Here is a 20,842-nt window from a genome sequence, read left to right on the forward strand (position 1 = left end):
CCTTGTGTTACAGGCTCTAAGTACCAAACCAGCTGGGCTTCCAGGGAACATCTGCTTCCCCACTGCATTTCTAACTTAAACACAAAGGCCTGGATAAAACAAACAAACAAAAAAACCAAAAGAATCAAAACTGTAAAACAAAAGCAACCAAAACAAGCAACTAACCGCAGAAGAAAACCCTGATCAGAATTTCTCTTACAGGGTATTTTAAATTTCCTCTTTTTTTTGTGATTGTAAAAGGAAATTTTTTGGCTAGTGTCCTTTTTATCATCACAGACTTTGTAAGGATACCAACTTAAATATTCTCTGTGACAATCTCAGTTATTTTCAAAACCATATTTTTATTTCCAAAATTAATTTGATTGTCTCTACCTAAGATCTCAAGCAATCTTGCTCGAGTACTGCTGTTTAGCTGATCAAAACTATCGACACAAAGTCCTGCTTGAGACAGTTCTCCCACTTTGTGGAGGGAAAAATCCATAGCGTTTACTCCTTCTAGTTTTTGCTGCTCCTGCCAGTGCTGCTGCATAGGCCAGCAAGAGCAGCTAAAGCATGAGTCATCCTCCTGGGAGACTGAGCACCAATGCGGTACAGAGTCGCATATGCTTGGCACCATGCTGTTCTTTGAGACAGTTCTTCTAATGCTTACAAGAAATGTACACCTTGGTAGAGGTTAATTCAGGGTGGCTGAGCAGTGCTTTAAACGAGGCTTCAGTGGTTATTCAAGGTAAACAATTTGTGACAAAGAAGTAATTATGCTATGCAAATAAAATAAAATCTTGCAATGTCTAGACATAATGTGTTCATTCTTTTTTTGTTTTTTGTCAGCATTGTGAAATCTACTGAGCCAAATTTCTTATGATAATTGAAAGATCCAATTTTCTTTCTCTTTACAGCTGGATCAGTTGGCTGTAGATGCTGCGAAGGAGAAGAGAGATATGGAGCAAAAGCACTCCACTATTCAACAAAAGGTACTTGACAGAATGTAAAAGGCAGGCTGCACACACTTTTTTTTTAATCTGTAGCATCTCTCCCCAGCATCTCTGCATCAGAACTGCAAGGGATGGTATTTTTAGTGCAGAGAGACAGACTGACATGTCATTAAGTGTAAGGTTGGATTGCAGATACTAATTTTATGTTACTGAACAAAATATTATGCTTAGTCTTTACTGAAACATAAATAGAACAGTAGAATTTATTTGAATGCCGGGATTTTAGCATTTCAGTAGAACTCCTAATTCCTATTACCTCTTGAATTGATTAAGTTGTACAGGTTTTTGTGTTTCCATGCTGTGTGTGCAAGAGGTGTATGTGCTGCACAGCCCTACAGCAATAAGTTTCACTTTGGACTATGCCAAATCCAAGTGCAGCACTTGGAGCTTGTGTGGCATATGAAGAACAAAAGTAAACTTTTGTAAAGAGTGTCTAATGTACTGATTCAACTGTGCACACATATGAAATTGAGAGCTTTTAATTGGTGTTTTGAGAAAGATTTGTGCAATAATTCTTTTTACTTCTTGAGAAAAATTTAGGTAATTCATGTTGGGGAAATGACTTCTTGTTTGGATGTTTCAGAAGCTCTAGATCAGTATTGGTTTTGCAGGTATAATGCTAGAAGTTAAAAATATTTCCACTGAACTCTCTGGTAGTGAGCTACAGGCACTTTTGAAAGGGATTAGATACCAGTTTAAAGGTAATGCTACACTTCTTACTCTCATTCAAATATGTTCTGGACCTGTTCAAGTGGCATAAATTTTTAAAAATCCCACCCAATTGAAATGGAGTCTGATAACTAAATAAATTCAGAAATGAAAACATTCTGAGATTGTAAGTTGGGTAGCCTTAGTAGGAGCCAATATTAATACTCATGGGAAAAGATATCATCTTTGGTTGCTGTAAACATTTTTATTGCTGCATCCTGTGATCCCTTTAGGAGCTGGTGGGAAGCATTAGGATTGCTGTGAAATTGAGCAGATGTGATGATGAGGGCAGAGCTGACATGCTGTGCTTGGAGTCAGGAGATAACTGCAGGCAAGGAAGGGGAAGAAAGGGGGGAAATGGGAATGATGGAACAGGAGAAGTAATATTGAAGTCAAATTTTAAGTTTTTTGGGCTTAAAGGCTCAGTTTCAGGAATGGACAGTAATTGAGAGGTTCTCTGTTAAGAGAACAGTGGTGCTTGCTGAAGGGTGTAAGTCATGAGCAATTATCTTTTAATTGGCCATAGAAATAACAACTAGTTACCATGAACTATGGTCACTGCTGTTGCCAATGGTGTTTACAGTCTTTGTTTTTTCTTCAAATGCTGCTTAAGGCTGCTTTACAGGTAAAGTACTTCTACTAGTTTCAATTATTACTGAAACTTCTGAGCTTCGTGAAACTTGATAAGCCATATCTGTGTGTAATATAAATATTCTTGATTTCTAGTAGGAGCTGACAAGCACAATAATGTTACTTTTATTGTTGCTTACTTTAATTAACAATTTAATGCTGTATCTAAAATATAATCAGGACAGTCAAAATGTACTGTATGTTGTCCTCTTAACTTCTGTGTTTTGAGTTGTAAGTGTTGTCTTCTGTCCTTATCAGTGAAGTCATTGTCACATTTTGTGCTGATAATGCCTAGACTGTGCTTTATTGGAGATTTCTCTTACAGCATGTCCAATTATTTTCTTAGTTCCTTATTCAAATCACGCTGTCTGTTTTTGTCTCCTCCCACTTGCTTTTCCCAACCTTCACACCAAGTTAGCTTCCAGCTCATCAGGATTTCAGAACTGCCTTAGACTCTGGATCTTTTTATCACTACTTGTCATCTGGTCACCCTGTCCCAGATGGCAACTTTATTCCCCGTTCTCTTCTCATGTCTTGTCATGTTGTTTTCCACTATGTTCCCAAATCTTCCAGTGCCAAATCCTTCCATGTTTTTTAACAACTGAAACTTCTGAAGCTTATTGTGTTGAATATTCCATGAGATATGTATGTATTTAATATACTGAAGTTCTAATCTAATGCTTCAGAATGATGCCTTTCCTTCATTGTGTGGATAAAGAGCAGTTCCTTTTCTGAAATGTATAGGTAAGTGCATACGTGCACACACCTACCCACCTACTACCTGTGTTTGCATATATGTGCATATGCATGCAGAACAATTGCACTAATTAAATAACCCATCTCACTTTTCTGTATAATCATTGTCCTTAATTAGGCTGTTGATGGAGAGGCTATTAAAAGTGTCATGGAAGGGCTTGGTCACCAAAACAGTGTGATTTCTTTTTTAGCAGAGCTGATAATCTGATTTACTTTTTTTAATTGCTTGTAAGTTTTGTGATCTATTTACTCAGCAAATGTGCAGGAAACATTTTTTTTAACTTTATTTTTTTCAGTGTAAGAAAATATTTTTTCTGTATTAAAATGGAGCAACACATGCTGTGAATTAATCTAGAAATTTCATTATCATTCTGGGAAATTTTTGCAATATATTTTTATAAGGAAAGATTCATATTAAAAGAGTGGTGTCACAGTGTCAATACATTAGACATGACTCTTGTTTTCTGAGCAGTTTGCAGCCCATTGCTGTAGCAACACGTTTACTTAAGAAATATTTTAAAAATCAGTTGCACCTGCAAACAGCTTCATGGCTTTTTGGTGTTGTGTCAGACCTAATATTTTGTTCTAAAATGAAGATGATACAGGAAAAGTATTTGCATTGAACTTCAAATAGTTGTTTTTTGTATTCAAATCCCTTTTCCATTAAAGTAAAAATCTGCTTCCAAAGAAGTGCTCAGGAAACAGCTGGAGTGAGAACGATTTGGAAATTAACATATTGAGTAAACAAGGTGATAGGAAACCAGCTGCTACTACAATCACAAAGCAGGCGTAGACCAGAGCTGCTGTTGAGAAGTTGTGCAGACTAACTCCTGTCTCCAAAACCAGAGATGTGCTTGTATTTCAAGTGACTTGTTTGCTCAATGACACTCTCACATTCTCTCAATCTGTCTTGGGCTGCAAACCTTGTTACTTGTGGTGTCTGTTGTTTTAAACCCTTCCTCGAGGGACTTTTCAGCTTAAGTGTGACAAACATCTCTTGCCAATGGAAAGGGAATGGGAGCAGCTTTCTAAATGGGGGGTTTGCACAATTAGTGCCTCCTGTTTAGTATATGCTGGCCTAATTTTTCAGGTTAGTGTTTTCTTTTGTACTTATGCTCTACAATTTACTGCCTTCTTAAAAAGCTTTTAAAATGCTGAGTCTCTAAAGTAAAAAGTAATTTGGGTTACACATTAAATGTTAAAATATAGTTCCTAAGATGTACTGGTAAAAGGGTTTGATTAGCTTTCATGGCCTGATAGCAATTTTGAAAGTAAATCAAAAGCTCTGCTACTGAAAAGTAATGGAGGGTTTTGTTTTGGGGGAACAAAAAAATCATACACAGAGAAACAGAAAACATTCTCTGAAGTGAATCAAGGATGTGTGATGAATTGATACGTTCATACGAAAATGCATTCACTGAAACACTGTCAAGAATATTAAGTGTTCTGTGACACACCAGATTAGTATTATTTCTGGAGATGAAAGTTGTTTTTCCATTGCCAGCTGGTTTGCTGTACCCCATGGACATTTAAAGAAAAAGAGTGGAAAAAAAGGCATGAAAGCATGCTGTGTGCTTCACTTATATAACCCACTTCTACATGTTTCTCTTCCAGTAGAAGCCAACCGTGAAAAATCAGTATCAGAATAGAAGTCATAGATGTTTATTCTTTCAAAACTGAATGAAATGTGTGATGTAGCACTTCATTGAAAATTACATAATACTGGGTAAATTTTCTTAGTTCTGGTTAGGTGAAATCTGCTTCAGTCCTGACACCTAATTAGTTTAATTATGTTTAAAATGAAGGCTTTATCAGTTGTGTGCCTGCTGGCAGAATACACAATTCTGAATCACATACAGTGACTGAGTTTATTAACATGTGATTCTCTTATGCAGGACACTGGAAAGATATGGGTGGATTTTTCTCCACCCCAGATTATTTTTCATGATTCATTAAACTTTTCCATGCACTAAGATAAAAATAAACTATAATATGACTGCTTTCCTCCTATTTTTTTAATTGTAGAATAGCAGAGACTAAGATCAGAACACAGCTAATTTAATTTCTTTTTCTACTTTTATCCATGGAATTGAAATGGGGCAATTTTTTTTCTGATTGTTTTTTCTAATCACAACTTTATCAATGAAGTTTTATGGATAAAGCACATGGAAGCCTTATTCCCTCCCCCTTCCAGGTGGTAGTCTGCCATTTTCAGTTAAGGAGATATTTGACATTTGCCTCTATACTCTTAATGTCTTTTTCTGCTCTTTAAAAGTGGAATTCAATCAGGGAAGTAATTAAAAATGACACTAAATGCTCTTCATGAGAAGGCTCAGTATTTTAGCTAATTCTAAGTTAAAGTGTGGCATGGTAAATGATCCATATACACCTTCAAAGCACAGATCTGGAGTCATTGGAAAAGACAGCTGCATTTTCTGCAGCAGTTCTCCAGACCCAAAGGAAAATGTGATTACATAGTAGGTTGGACCAAAAAGACTGAGGAAATGTATGTTGTCTTCAACTAGACAAGGAGCTGCAGGCATCACTGAGGCAGGAAGATGCAAATCTTTAGCAGATTTCATTATGTTTGGGAGCTGGTAAGTTAGAGTAATTTATCAGTTTTTGGGTAATGTAGGGAATGTGACATCAGCATGTCTAAGTTTGTGCATAGTGGTTTTTTCTTTTTACTTTGAGAGCTTACATTAAGTCTTTTATGTTCAGCATGTTCTGATCTAGAGAATGGGCAGAAAATCAAAGTTATTAATTGCTGAATAATAAATAAAAGAATTGATTTTCTTTTGGTGAAGCTTTCTTTTGTAACTAGTATGTTTATTCAGATCTGTGTATGGTAGTAATGTGATAGTTCCATTTTATTTCAGAATTCTTGCATTGATCATCTGTCAATTCAATAATAAAAATCTAGATTTAACATTTCAACATTAGTTAATCTATCCAGATTAGTAATAAATGAAAACAGTGAATAATTTTAAGGAATTTGTGCTGTTCTGAGTAGGGAGCTTAAAGGTCCCATTTTAATATTTGTAACCATTTCACTGTCATGTGTAATTAACCTTGGATTGGACCAAACCATCTGCATGTACAAGAGTAAACATCATGTGTAGCACGAAAGTTGTTTGCATCCTGGGCTATTACCTGGGGATAATGACCATGTTGGTGTTGAAGCTACCTTTTTATATATATTTCTTGCCTCTTTTCCTTTATGTATAGACAAATTCCTAAGAAGCAAAGTACAAAGCAGAGACTTTCAGATCTACTTATTACACAATGCTGATGTTTGCAATTTATTAAAAGTAACTACTGAAGGTTCAGGAAAATCATAATACAAAATGTTTTGTCTTTTCAGTATTTAACTTGTTTGGTTTTTTTCTTCTGAAATTTAATTTTCGGTAATGTGTCTCTTACACCCATGTTAAGGGGAAGAAGCCATATGTTGCTAGTCTGCTTTAAAGATATATATTTTAATAACAGTGAAATAAAATTACAGCATGTATATTATTTTCATTGCTGGACAGAGTTGTGAAAAATTATGTCATTCCATGTGTGCTTTTTCATGCACCCTTAGTAGATGTTAGCCTCCCACTCTCTGAATATCTGAGCTCTACCTCCCTGGAAGAGCCCATGCTGTTCTCAATGAGATGTGAAAGCAAATGATCATCACATATGTTATTACTTAGTCTAACTTACCTTTGCTAAAGATGAGATAATAAGATAAGCAGTCAGCTTTTCTAAAGCTCAGAAAGCTGCTATTAATTGTTATTAGCTGGGTTTAGTTGTTATTAGGTTGATGGAAATGCATATTCCCTTGTCCTACTTATAATTTTGTAATCTTATCCAAGATCATAAAGAAAAAATTACTGCTAAGGTCTTGTCATCAGTGCCAGCACCATGATTGCTTTACTCCAGAGTTAACTGATAGCATCATCTTTATTTGATTACTTGTCTTCAAAGTTCCTATGCAGCTCAGCTGTCCATGTGACAGAGCTGAAGAAAATGCTAAAGCACAACTGACTTTATATATGTCTGCAACAGGCTGCAACTGTTTCTCAGATTTGACTCCTAACTTTCATGGCTTCTTTTCCTCTGCTTTTCTATCCCCTTTCTTGGGAATATATGAGAGACCATTTGAGCAGACAGTTGAAGCATCAGTTGCTCTGTCAGCAATATTTGCCCTCTATTTGGCTGTAGAGGTCACCAATACCTGAACAAGAAATGCCCCTTGTTGCAGGTAAAGTAAAAATCTTCAGCATTCTCATTGCTTAAAATTGCTTTTTTAAAAAAAGCCATCAGAGGCTGAGAGTCATGGTTTGACTAATAATTGTTGCAAGCAAAACCTTATTCCTAGATATTTACTCTTTGACAATAGTACTGCTCATATTTGAAATTTCATTTGAACTGCAGTGTGTTTTTCTTGTTCCTTTGTACTAGGATTATTCCAGTGATGATACTAAACTAGAATACAATGTAGATGCAGCCAATGGCATTGTTATGGAAGGTTATTTATTCAAGCGAGCCAGCAATGCCTTCAAGACTTGGAACAGGTAATTATTCAGAACCTCTATCTGCTGCTAATAAAAATACTGCTTTTTAATCTGAATTCTCATCTGATTCATAATCTGTAATTCATTGTGTCCATAGTTTTGACAGAACAGTGGGGTGACTCTGTTAGTTAACTTAGAGATGACACTTCACAACCATTTTTCCTTGTTTTCTGTACTAGTTGTTTGCAAACCTTTTCCCTTGTGAAAGCATATGCTAGGAAAGTGTTAAAAGACAGAGGAAAATAGAAGTTGTATAGCCACTGGAAGCAGAGAAACACAGTCAAGGACCCAAGTTATTTTTCCTGAAAGATAAGCAATGTAGTTGTTATCCTTTAAAATTCCTGTCCTGTGCAGTGACTTTTGCTTAGTAGTTTTGATGGTCCTTTTGGGAATTCAAAATATATTGTTAGTCATATATCTTTAACAATGTATATTTTACTACTATTTAAATATTTTTCTTCCTGAACAGGATTTCTTTTTCATTTCCAAGGGTGTGTGCTTCTTTTCAAGGCAATATATATGCTGGAGCATTTACAGCACAGCTGGATACAGTTCTTGAATTTTAGATGTAATTTGTTGTGATAAAGAGTTCTGTATTGTCCATGTTCTGCTATTTTTTCAGTGATGCCTCTGTTAAACTATTTGCTGTGTTTCAAAGGACAGAATATGTATTTGAGTGGGTGGTCCCTTCCAGTATGAATTATTCTGTACTTCCTTGAGCATCTCAGCACACCACAAGCTTGTAAGAAATTGGGATCACTTCAATTAAATCCACAGACTGATGCAAGGGCCACTGGTGTCAATAAAACTGTATCTATATTAGCAAGTCATGGGTAACTAGTACAAAGGATTTTGCTTTGGTCTGATATTGGTCTGGTCCTTTGGCCTGATTATTCATCTGTAATTGTAATGTACTTTCTGGGTTAGTTTTATGCAAGCAGAATTCAGAGTTCTCCAAGACAAATCTGTGAAGCATCAGAGGATGTGAAGGGACAACACCGGGAGATGTGCGTCAAAAGCACCTTCCTGGTGTGAGGTAAAATGTCAGTGTTGGCATACTGGGAAAAATCTCAGTAATAGAGCAGGGATTGTCCTTTATTGGATTCCCAAGGGGCTGAAAGGTCCCTTTTGCCATTGCTGATGGTGAAACTGTCTCTGGGTTCCTCTATTGAATAGCAGGAAGGCCTTGCACTGTAAGGGAGGCGACAGGAGGGAGCGGGACAGGAGTGTCTGCTTCCACATGCTGTCATTCCTAGGAATATTGTACATGTCTCTTACCTTCAGGTGGTTAGAGAGTAGGGTTCAATTAAAACTAACTTCTGTATGTTGGTAATTTAAATGGACACAAAGTAAATAAGGAGAAGTTGTAGTTTAATCAAGATACACACTGACATTCCTTCAGATTAACTTACAGATTTGAACGAATATAATAAAAGGTATATCCAAGCAATAATTTAAGAGGGCAAAGATAAACAGCTTCTTAATGAGTCAGAGCTGCCTGCTTTTATTACAAAATTGATATTTGCTTATAGTTTTTTCTTCTGTTTATCACAGGAGCATTCAATAAAGCAAAACCTTTAACCTTTTTAGTATTAGATTCTTGATAATTTATCTCACTGAGATAGACTAGTCGCATGCTTTTAGGCAAAAAAATTGGATTGGATATGCTATCTGTAAACAGTTCTGAAATTGAATCAGTCATTTAAATTTTGTATTCCACATGTTCACAAAACATTGCTAATTGGTATTAAACTACTTTAATCATACATAAAATGTACATTTAACACCTTAATGAAGACAGTTTTTAATTTCTGAATCTAGTCCCCCATTTTTGCTATGTTTTGATAAAAATAAAGGAATATTTTTTTTATTTCTGAATACATTTGTAATTGCTTGCTATACTGTAGGCACAGAAGTGGTCACTGCCTGTTTCCTGTGATGGAAAGTTTTAGTTGTGTAGTGTTACAGTTTCAGCTCTTTCAGCTGTGGGGAATTGTACTGATTGGAGTTTATCATATAGTAGAGATTATAGGGTTTTTCCAGTCACTAGTTAAAGTACAAGAAAGGATTTTGTCATTGCATTAAACTGTTTTGTGTGTAAAATTTTACAAAATATTGAAGGAGGAAACAGAGCATTATGTGTTTTATTTTAGGGAATTCTGAGCTGAAGTCAAGACAGACAAGATACTTTTAGTGTTCTTACAGATTAGCAGTTTGGTCCTTTATTATATCCTTATCTTTGGGAAAGATGGGTGGAAAATCAACCAGCTGAAACAAAACTAGGAGGATTTGCCTAGAAATACTGGAATTTCCTGCTGTTCTGAGCCAAAGGTGACAGCACTGCTCTTCCTTGCTGACTGCTAAATGCACTGTCAGTAGTAATATGGATTAAAATGGAGGCTTCTCTTTTACGCTCCTTGGTCTCAGTTGCTCTTATGTTGGTTCTAGACCTTTTTAAGAACTCCATCAACAGTAAATTAAAGGCACCAAAAACCTTCCTAATGGCCACTATTAGCAGATACTTGGCAACATTAAAAGCATAAGAGAAGAGATGAGGGTATGATAGGTTTTGTGTGGCTTTGACACAGCAGAATTATTCTAGCTGACAAATGAGAGAAATGTGATGTTTCTGTGTGCATGTCTTGGTCAGTGAATCCATGGACCTCATAATGGTATTATCCTGGGGAAAGTCTGGTTGCTGGGGAAGAAAAAAAAAGACTGTACAATACAGCCCTTTGAAGGGGGGCAAATCTGTTGTAGTGAATGAAAATTTGTTTCCAGTCCAAACTAATGTCTTGCTAGCATAATGAAATTTCCTCCTGCAGCACCTGGCAGCTTGTGTTTCATCATCTCAAGACTTTAATTATTTGGGCTTTTGCATCAAGTTTCCTGTTCTTGGGACAGTTCTGTGTGACACTGGCTTTAGAAACAAATAAGTGTTTGAGCAGGCTGCAAAGTAAACCCCGAGCTGTTTGCAATTCAGTGTCACTGTGTTTTGAAAGAGATGGAGCTTTGGTAATCTCTTTTTGTTGTGACTAAAAGGACATAATGCACACAAGTATTGCAGATAATACAGTTCAGTGGAATCTAAATTATATCCTTGTACTGCAAAGTCTTAGAATAACAGGTGTGGACACCTGTGTTTAGAATGTATGTCTCTCTGTTGGTAAATGATACACCTTATTATACACCAGTTTTCTTAAGGCATCAGGAACAAGAGTCAGGTGCAGTTATTATGGAGCAGTAGCTGGAAAGCTCTTTTGGTTCCCAGAAATTCAAATGAAAAATAAGTTGATATCATAAAGAAAGAATAAATGTTTGTAGGGAGAAAAGCATTTGTCAGACCACTAGTGTGTTCCAAATAGATTTTAGAATGGGTGCAATAGATGTTTTCCTTTTTAATTCTGCTGTATTTTCAGATCATGCTAATTCTTTTCTTATTTTGCTCATTTTGCATTTTTCATTCCTTTTCCTCCTTTCCCTTATGTTTTAATCCTACCCCATTTTTTCACATGACAGGAAAAAGCCAGATCATATCAGGTACCAACCAGCTTCTTTTATACCTTCCCAATGTTTCCTTGGCACGCAAAAAGCTCTTCATTAACCCTGCATTTAATTTTGATTACTTGCAATGGATGTATAAGTGACTCAGTCTAAGAAAATAACAGAAGGATTCTGCCTGGGATGCCAGTATACCTGCTGCTCAATTCCTTTAAAAGATTCAGAAAGATTGAGCTGGTTTTTAGCTAAAAAAGGAATTAAAGCCAAGTTTCTGCACTCAAACTTCTGAGCATACGAGATCAATGTCTTGCCTTTTTCCAATTTAAGTTGATGAGATTTTTTTTTCTTATCAACTGCTTTGGGAATAGACATGTACTTTTAAATGTTGTGCATTATTAATTACTCTGTTTTAATTGTGTGCTGTTAGCAATTAGAAGAGAAAACTTTCTGAGAATAACAAAGCACAATTCATTGTTTTATGTAAAACTTAAATTTTTTTTCCAGTATTACTCAATTCTCAGAAATTGGAAATTTTTTCTATAGATTTTTCTTTTTTTTTATTTAATAAATACAGTTTTGAATTGTGTAGGTGTACATGATGGAAAACATTCAATTTTTAAACAGGAACAACTGTATTTAACCACTATGAAGTGAGACAGTGTAAACTACTTTAATATTCCAAAGAATGTTCTTTCCTTCACCATGCTTCTCTCTTGCTTTTGACAGAATAACACATTTAAGAAAACTGTGGTAATAATCAGTACTTACTGCACACATGATGCCTGAAGATTTTAAATTTTTCTTAGAACCTGATAGATGTGTGTTACCCTTTAGCAGCGCCTTCAGTACAGAGATTGTACCTCAGAAGTTCCTGGCTGATGCTGGTGTAGACCCCCAGCAGTCTGTTTGCTACAGTAAAGTGAAGAGTTTGTTGATGGTATTTGATTAATGAGCAATAACTCCCAGGTTGTTGGCCTGAATAAAACTTCTGTGGTGCTGACACCTTGGAGGGCAGTCTGACACTTTCATCTTGTTAGAAAACAATTTAAATGTATTAACTCTGACATCTCCTTACAAGTTATCCAAAATTGTAAATTGTTGATCTCATTCAGTAAAAGTTTATTTTAGAAAAGCACCAAAACCTGCACCCTTTGTGGCTGGACTGAAGTTTTTTTTTAACAGATTTAATTTCTCTACTAGGACAAAAAAAAGGAACTGAAATACTTTGAAAACTTCTAGACTAGGTTTTAAAGATGGCACAAATTTGTGTTACAATATGTGTGTTCACTTATATGCAACTGATGAGATTAGAGCTTGTTTACTAGAGTAACTCATGAAATATTTAGCTGTACAACAAATGAAGCATTGCATTAATGAAGTTAATTGCACTTCCTAAGGCTCTTACTAGGGATTTGCTCCATTGCTCGTTGTCTTGGGGCAAGGCTGCTTTTTCTTCCCCTTTACCACTCCCTTTATCACTTAGACACTGCTTTTCATGTTGTTCTCTTTTGTGTTATGTTCACAAAAAGCACATGAAAAATGACATGAGTTTATTTCCTTTTCAAGTCTGCTTTTTTGTTAAGTTTCCTATATGAATGTTAGTAATAATCTGCCTTATATTTGGGGCACACTTACTGCATCTGTAAATAGATAGTAAAGATGATCCCTTTTCAATTGCAGTGACTAAAACTACTGCTGTTAGTAAATTTAAAAAATCAAGAATGACAAGAGATCCTGTTGTTGCTTTTTAAATTAAATGTATCTGCACAACATTTGAAAAGATTGTTAAAAGGTAGAATCTCATCTGTCTATGAAATGCTAACCTTTCTAACAAATATTAGATTTTCTGTTTGGGATCTAACATTTTTTGTATATATTAATTTTTCTTAACCATCTTTGCGCACTTCTTTCCAGGAATGGCTTGTGGTGGTTGAATAAATACATGGGGCCCTCTTGTTACTAATTGTAGTAAACTGTAGCTTGAAGCTCAACAGCCTGTGGAGAATAACAAGATCTGTTGCAACACAATATTTTGTGTACTGTTACCATTCAAACTAACTGGTAGTGCAGGAAAAAGTGATGTATGGTAAAGGTGGGGTATTGGAGATGATTGAGGAATGATGCTGTGGTAAACACAGGTTTGCATTATAAGCCTGAACAAAGCAAAGTGTAAATTTCACTGAATTGTCTTGTACATTCCCTTCAATTTTGTCAGTGAAAATGAAACTGTGATTCCTGGTTTGCTTTTATTTTGTGCATCCCAGAAGAACTAGAAAGGCATTGTTATGTCTGCTAGGTTTCTTTTTTTCATTCAGTGATCTGATAAAACTTTTTTAGAGATCTGAGGGTTTTTTTCCCCAAAGTGTGAGTGATTTTTCCATTCTCTGAGATGTATCCTGTGTGAACAGTGAGTTTGACAAGGAAGGATACAGTTCAGAGGAGTTTTTCAGCATTATATTATCTTTTGCATTTTACAGGATGCCTTCATTAAAGCATTTACTTGATTTATTTGATTTTTCTTCAAAGCTGAGGCTTAATTTAGGATCCTACTTAAAAGGTTTTCATTGGATTTTAATTTTTTTAGTTTTTATATACAATGTTTTTATTTCAGACATGCCCAATGTAGATAGATATTAAACCTGCATGGGATAGCAACACCAAAGCATTTTTTGTGCTTTAGTAAGTTAGTTCTACTCCCAGAAATATTTCAGGATTAGTTTACATGGGTTTAAGTATTTCTGTTAGTCAAACTATCTGAATTTGTGTTATCAAACAACTACTTAAAATCATAACTTGCTGCTAAAATACAGAAGGAAATGTTCTTTAAAATGGAATTGTTTTGTGTGATAGCTTAACTAATGTTGTCATAACATGAACGTGTTTGTTTATGACTCAAATTATTTGAACCTTGCTTTCTTTTCTGTTTTGTCTCTGCTTTCCCTTTTTTCATTATTGTCATGAAATATTTGCCAAAATAGACTGCAGTATTACTTTTCCTGAATTCTTTCATGCAGTCTCTTTGCAGACTGTATGTTAGCACATCTCAGTCACATAAGCACTGTAAAATCAGTTATGTATTCTCTGGATGTCTCTTCATTTGAATAGGCGCTGGTTCTCAATACAAAATAACCAACTTGTGTACCAGAAGAAATTTAAGGTAGGAGTTGAAAACTGGCTTGGGATAGTTTGGGGTTTGGGTGATGATTTTCCTGATTGATTGGGGAAACTGCTGATGTGAAGATCCTGTGTGATCTTCAACAACCTACTGCTTTCTTCTAAATTAGTTTCTGCCTTTGTAAAATGAGACTAATAGCTACACTGACAGATTCTGAGATTTCCTGTGCACTGATTGTAAGCACATACTTTATTTGCTGTGGGTTTTGTAACCCAGTTAGAGCTTTAAAAGTCGTTGGTCCCAAAAGGCTTGTGCTCACTTGCTGGCAGTCAAATATTCCATGCTGTTCTCTGAGCAGTTGTGGTTAACTCTTTCAGGACTTGTTCCTCCAGTTTCTTACTGATTCACACACCCAATTCAGCAACTGGAGGAAAAAGCATGGAAACTTGTTACAAAGCAGTCAGGGCTGCTATATACATGTATTTAGTATTGAAAATGCACATTGGTTCAGCAGTCAGTATCTGCCTTGTTGCTGGTGGGAAGTGCAGCTGTTTTATGTCGAATCAGCAAGTCCGGCTCTGCGCCAAGCCATAGAAGCCTTTCCAGTCAGGTTTTGGGCCCCTACTCCTTTGTTTTTTGTTCTAGAATCTGCTTTTGCACCAAGGAGCTGTAGCTGTTCTTCAGGTTGGGAAAAGATAGCGATTGTATGGAGATGGTGGGGAAAAAAAGAGAAAAGAGCTTATGGCAATTGATTCCTCTTCACTGCAAACAGACTGGGATCAGTGGCTGTTCCTTGCTAACTGATGCTGTCAAATCAAGCAGCTTCATTTCTGTGGTTGGAAAGAAAACAACAGTTGAGTTTGTTTGAGCATGTTTGGTTGGGCATTCTGTGTTTGTGAATTCTCATTGCTCTTTTTTTTTAACTGCACCTTTAAAATGCTGATAGATCAGAATGGAATTCTTATGAATTGAATCAAGTTTTCAAAACCACTGTATTCAGCATCTGGGGTTTTTTATGTGGCACTTAAAATACTGCTGATTTAAATGTAACTTTTCTGATTTCTGATTTAATTGTGAGTTAATTGCCTTTCTTAGAGTATCTTTGTAGTTTGAATACTGTTGTTTAAATTTAAGGTGCTGATTATTCAGTAGATTAGATTGTAGATCTCCAAATCCACTGAGTTAAAATTTTATTTTTGGAGGAAAAAAATAGTGTAACCAGGCAAAAACCAACCAATGATTAATAATTCAGGATTGAATTATTCTCTTATTATCAACTATATTATTTTTTGTCTGTGACTCTCTTGTTAACTTTTGTCTCTTAGGATAATCCCACGGTGGTTGTTGAGGACTTGCGGCTCTGCACAGTTAAACACTGTGAAGACATAGAGAGACGTTTCTGTTTTGAGGTGGTTTCTCCAACAAAGTAAGGAGAAGCAGTGGAGTGTGTTTATTTTAAAATAAAAATAATTACATGTAGTTGTTTTAAAATGTAAGGTTAATGTTGCTCTTGGGATTGATCAAAACAGTAAAAGTATCTGAAAAATTCTGAAATTTTGGCTGAGAGTAAGTGATGCTGTGAGAAGTGTCCCTGGTATTTAGTTTACTTTTGGCATTAAAATAAACATGCATTCTTGTGCTTTTTGCATAAATGGCTTGTGGTGCAGGGCTCTGCTGGGGCTTAGTAGTAGCTGATACTATCAGCTGCTTAGTAATGTAGAAAATAGGTCTCAGTTTCTCCACATTTCTGATTGGTGCAGTGAGAGAGAAGCACTTAAATAAGCTGTTGTCTCAGTCATGTTAAATTATACTTCAGAATGCACTAAGTGAAACTACTAAAAATGAAACTGCTAAATGAAAAATAAAATTATTTTTCAGCTCTAGCAGTGCATTTGCTGTACTTAGGGAATTTTGGCATCCTGCCATAGCAAGGGCAGGACATGGATTCCTCGTTAGTGATTGTGAGATGTGACCATATTTAAGTTTTTGATACCAGGTCAACTTGCTTTTAGTTTTGGAGGTTATCTACACTTTCCACTCCTCCTCAGATTTCTCTTTTGAGTAGATTGCTGTCTATCCTGATGTGTGCATCCCCAGTTGTGGTTTACTATAACATGCATTTTGCTCTTGCTTGCCTGTGCTTTTTCAACCCATAAGTGTTGGAACAGTTTTATACTTCATGACCTGTTTCTTTTGCTGTTGATGAGCAAAGTATTTCATTCTTTGTCATAGAGCTTTAAAGTTATTCTCTTGATGTCAGTGAATCAAAGTGTGTTTTCAAGGACTGATACCTGTGTCTTGTGTCACAGCTGTAAAATGCATTTGAGGATATAAAAAAGAAAAATTTGGAATAAGAAAAGGAATAGGAAGCTAAGCCATTGTCAGTGTTTTTGGAAGAGTAATTTCTGTATTTATAATAGCATTACCTGCAAATAATTTTGAAATAAGGAGTTTGCAGCTCACAAAGGCTCAGCTGCTTTGTTATCTTAAAATAAATGTGTTTATTAGATGATGCCTACTAAACTTGTGATAGCAAGAAACTTGCTCCATAAAAACAGAGCCCTGAGCAATGTGCTGTTGGATGTCAGCTGCTTGGCCACTGTCTCTGAGTCTTTTGTGATTTGTCACAGGAGCTGCATGCTTCAGGCTGACTCGGAAAAGCTGCGGCAGGCATGGATTAAGGCTGTTCAGACCAGTATTGCCACAGCATATAGAGAAAAAGGGGATGAATCTGAGGTGAGTTTAACAATCCACCAAACAACTACCTCCCTTTAGATCCTGAAAATTTAAATACATAAAGCCTCTTTTAATGAGAGAGAAGGAAAGAAACAATCCATTGTTTGTCTTCCAGTGGAAATGCAATGAAATTTTGAAGGCTGTGAATTATATCTGATCTTTCACTTCATCATGTTAATATTACTATGGTCTGTATGTTTTTTTGAGATTTCTCTGTGGTGTGATTAAAAATCATAGGATATTCTTATATTCAGTTTTATATATTTTCTAAAAACCTAAACTTTTTTTTTTTTTGATTCTGTGGCTTTCCTTGGCCTTGATAGAAGAGACTTTTCTTGGATTTTAGTGTACAGTCAATATCTGTGGGGCTTTAATTTCTTTAGTTTAGCATGTCTCTTAATTGGTTTGTTTGTGTCTTTTCTCTTTTAGAAACAGGAAAAGAAATCATCCCCTTCTACTGGGAGCTTAGAATCTGGGAGTGAGACAAAAGAGAAGCTGTTGAAAGGAGAGAGTGCTCTGCAGAGAGTGCAGTGCATTGCTGGCAATGCTGCCTGCTGTGACTGTGGTTTGGCAGATCCTCGCTGGGCCAGTATCAACCTGGGAATCACACTGTGCATCGAGTGCTCTGGGATACACAGGTTGGGGAGCTCCTCACAGCTGCTTTTCATTTGTGCATTGGCTTAATTAGCAAGGGTGGTGTTTGCCTCTTCAAAGGTACATTGAAAGAAAATTAGAGACCCTTGTTTGTAAACAGAATTAACGTAACTACTTTATGTGCATAAATTAATGGTAAATCTGTCTGAGGTAAGATATAACATGTAGTTACAAGTTAATGTTTTTCCCATGTTGTTTAGGAGCTTGGGAGTCCACTTTTCAAAAGTAAGATCTTTAACGTTGGATTCATGGGAGCCTGAACTCCTAAAGGTACAGTATTTTTGAAACAGGTTTCTATTTGGTACTTAGATTGTTGTTCTAAAGCCTCTGCATCAGAAACTTCAATGCAGGAAACACATTTGTACCCAGTGTGTCTTGCAGTTTTGAGCAGAAAATGTTTATACTTGTGTGTTGGTTTATTTTAATTCATACTTTCTTAAACTCCATAGTAATTTGTGCTACAAACTTGCAATTCAGAGCAGCTTACAACACCTTCAGGTTGCCAGGTGCACTCTGAGTTGCAAGTTTCACCTGATACTTTCAACATATAAAAAGGCAAATCTGTTTACAAACCAATAATGACTTTCAGTGGCCTGAAAATTTTGGAAGTGATATATCAGCCTAAAGAATGATCTTACTCAAAAATTTCAATGTCAGCTCTTAACAGTGAGGTGCTTCTGGCCTGTAGGAGAATACTCATGCAACTGCTCTTGTGTGCCAAATTTCTAGCTTGAACCATGGTTATAAAAGTCATGTGACACTGAAATCCTGAAATAGGAACTCATGCATGGATGCATGTGTGCAACTGGATAACTCATGCAAACATTTGTTTCTAGCTGTGATGTTCTGGCAATTAGGAATTGCTTCTCTATTCTGAACAATCAAACGAAAATGTGCTTTGTGGTTAAATAATTTTTTATCAATGTGTTCATGCTGAAAAAACAACCAACCAACCCCCATGCCCACTGGAAAAAAAAAAACCTGAACCTCTTGTACTATTCATGTAAATATCAGAACTAAATATTCTACCTGGTATTAGAAACAAGAAATCTGTTCATTGCAATCAATAGGGTTAAATTCTCCTGTAAGTAGGGTTTTGTTGTTTTTCCTTTTCTATAGTTGTATCAGATTATGTCCATCGGGTAAGGTAGAATACAGTTGATTGAATTGTCTCTTACTGATGGGCTAAGAAAGCTCCCAGCAAAGCTGGTGGAAAAGCACCTTTGTTAATGAGGCCTGCAGGTGTCATTCTGGTGGGGTTTTTTTTCAGGCACTTTAAGAGTGACTAGATTTTTTTCTTACCTTACTCAGAATTTGGTCTCTCTATTCACTGATTGTTTCTTTATTATCATATAAACCCAGGCTTATTTCTGTTAGTGTACTTTTACCAGTGAAAACACTAAGTTGTAAATATAGGCTGAGTGAGGTTAAAAACAACTGAATTAGGTAGATAAAGCTTTTTGCAACTATATTTGAGTTTTTCTCATTTTGCTTTATAGCTTATGTGTGAATTGGGAAATGATGTTATAAATAGAATATATGAAGCGAAGTTGGAAAAAGTGGGAGTAAAGAAGCCACAATCTGGAAGTCAAAGGTAGTGTTTTACCAGCAGTGCCCGTTGCTTCCTTTTATTGTTGTTTCCCTTAGCCTCCCCCTGTAAAAGCTGCTGCCACTTAACTGTGTTACACTCCTTTAAAGTACTCATTTCCCTGTATCTCTCCCTTTTCTCACTCTCTCTCTCTTTATTGGACATTCCTTCTCTTGATCCCTTCTGCTTCTGCTGTTCATTTGTTCTTTTTGTGATCTCACTCCCTCCTTTTGATGACAGCTCTAGAGCATCACTGTGGACATGTGGATTTTGTTTACTCTCTGCTGGGTACCAGCTCAGCCAGCTGTACTTGGTGTGTGAGTGCTCCTGGAAGGAGCCTGTGGCTGTTCCTTTTGTTTACAGTGACTTTGTTCCCCCATTTGACTTTTGTTCCCTGTTCCTCAGAATGTTCTCATCTTCCTACCTACATTGTACATGAGCTCTGCTGCTTTACAGCAGCCTTCAAATCACTGTACTGCTGTCTTCTATTTCTCTGATGCTAATCTGTGTTTGAAGGTAGATTCCCAGTGCTTTGTGCTGCTGTATAGGCTCTTAAAACTTGCTTTTTTACTACCTTTCCAGTTCTGTGCTGCTTGCTGCCCAGCAGTTTTATAGTATAGAAAGCTGCATTTTATGAAGTGTTGGCAACTTGGAGACAGTGATGATAATGTAAACAAAGTAGGAGATTTGCTAGATATTCCTTCTAGTGGTAACTGCTTTTCAGCAGTTTCAATGCAATAATTACAGCCCCTTTTATCAGTTTGACACAACTGCTGTTGTGTTTTAAGCTGATAACCTCAGGTTACAAGGAAAAATACTTCAGTATGTGATATGGAACTGATGGCTGTGCCTACCTAGGGCTTGTTATTGTTTTCTTGTGTAATCTTAATGTTCCTGTAACAAATGCTGCAGTTTAGATTTACGTAAGAAACTAAATATCGGTTTATTAGTAGGTTATTAACAATGTAAACATGTATAAAGGTTTAATACAGGTAACATAGAGTAACTAATGCTTATTTCTTCCACATACCACTTTCCAAAGTCTCTGTCTGAAAGTAAATACATGTTTGTGAACTTAACAAAATTACTTTCTTTTGAGCCTTATGCAAAATTTAATCAAGAATCCAGAAAGTGACAGTGTGCTTTGCATCTTTCTGACAACGTGCTATAGGTGTGTCTTATGTGCAATGCCAAACTACAATTTTGGTTACTGACTTTAGTGCAAAATAGATATTCTTTTAATACATGAAAATACTAAAATATTAGCTTACTAACTCCAGGAATTTTGTGTATGACAGGCAGGAGAAGGAGGCATACATCAGAGCAAAATATGTGGAAAGAAAGTTTGTAGAGAAGCAAGCTGCATCAGTACCTCTGCCTGAGCCTGGAACAAAAGTTTTGCCTCCAAGTCAGGAAGAGAAAAGGCACAGTGGCCCTGAAAAATCCCTTTTGGCAGGGGAACAAGGTGCAGCATCCCACAAAGGTATTTACACACTTCTTTCCTTAGCTGTATTACCCATATTCTTTTTAAGGTAACATATTTTTATATTAATTGACTTCTGCCTCGTGCAGACACTATGGAATCTGGTTTTTTAATGGGTTG

The 20,842-nt window shown here is 36.2% G+C and overlaps 1 protein-coding gene across 1 annotated transcript in view; it reads left to right on the forward strand.

Moving 5' to 3' along the window:
- Positions 1-20,771, forward strand: part of ACAP2 (ArfGAP with coiled-coil, ankyrin repeat and PH domains 2) — a gene marked incomplete at its 3' end in the record, with an annotated part of 52,686 nt that extends 31,915 nt beyond the window's left edge. Inside the window, exons 9-19 of the mRNA XM_031062794.1 lie at positions 897-971; positions 2,314-2,325; positions 7,533-7,645; positions 11,165-11,185; positions 14,252-14,303; positions 15,587-15,687; positions 16,892-16,997; positions 17,427-17,635; positions 17,852-17,921; positions 19,151-19,245; positions 20,538-20,771. Coding sequence (XP_030918654.1) covers positions 897-971; positions 2,314-2,325; positions 7,533-7,645; positions 11,165-11,185; positions 14,252-14,303; positions 15,587-15,687; positions 16,892-16,997; positions 17,427-17,635; positions 17,852-17,921; positions 19,151-19,245; positions 20,538-20,771 — 1,088 coding nt within the window. The remainder of the gene's footprint in view (positions 1-896; positions 972-2,313; positions 2,326-7,532; positions 7,646-11,164; positions 11,186-14,251; positions 14,304-15,586; positions 15,688-16,891; positions 16,998-17,426; positions 17,636-17,851; positions 17,922-19,150; positions 19,246-20,537) is intronic.
- Positions 20,772-20,842: the final 71 nt, after the last annotated feature.

Source organism: Geospiza fortis, unplaced genomic scaffold (assembly GCF_000277835.1).
Source record: "Geospiza fortis unplaced genomic scaffold, GeoFor_1.0 scaffold19, whole genome shotgun sequence".
In the NCBI taxonomy this organism is placed as follows: Eukaryota; Metazoa; Chordata; class Aves; order Passeriformes; family Thraupidae; genus Geospiza; species Geospiza fortis.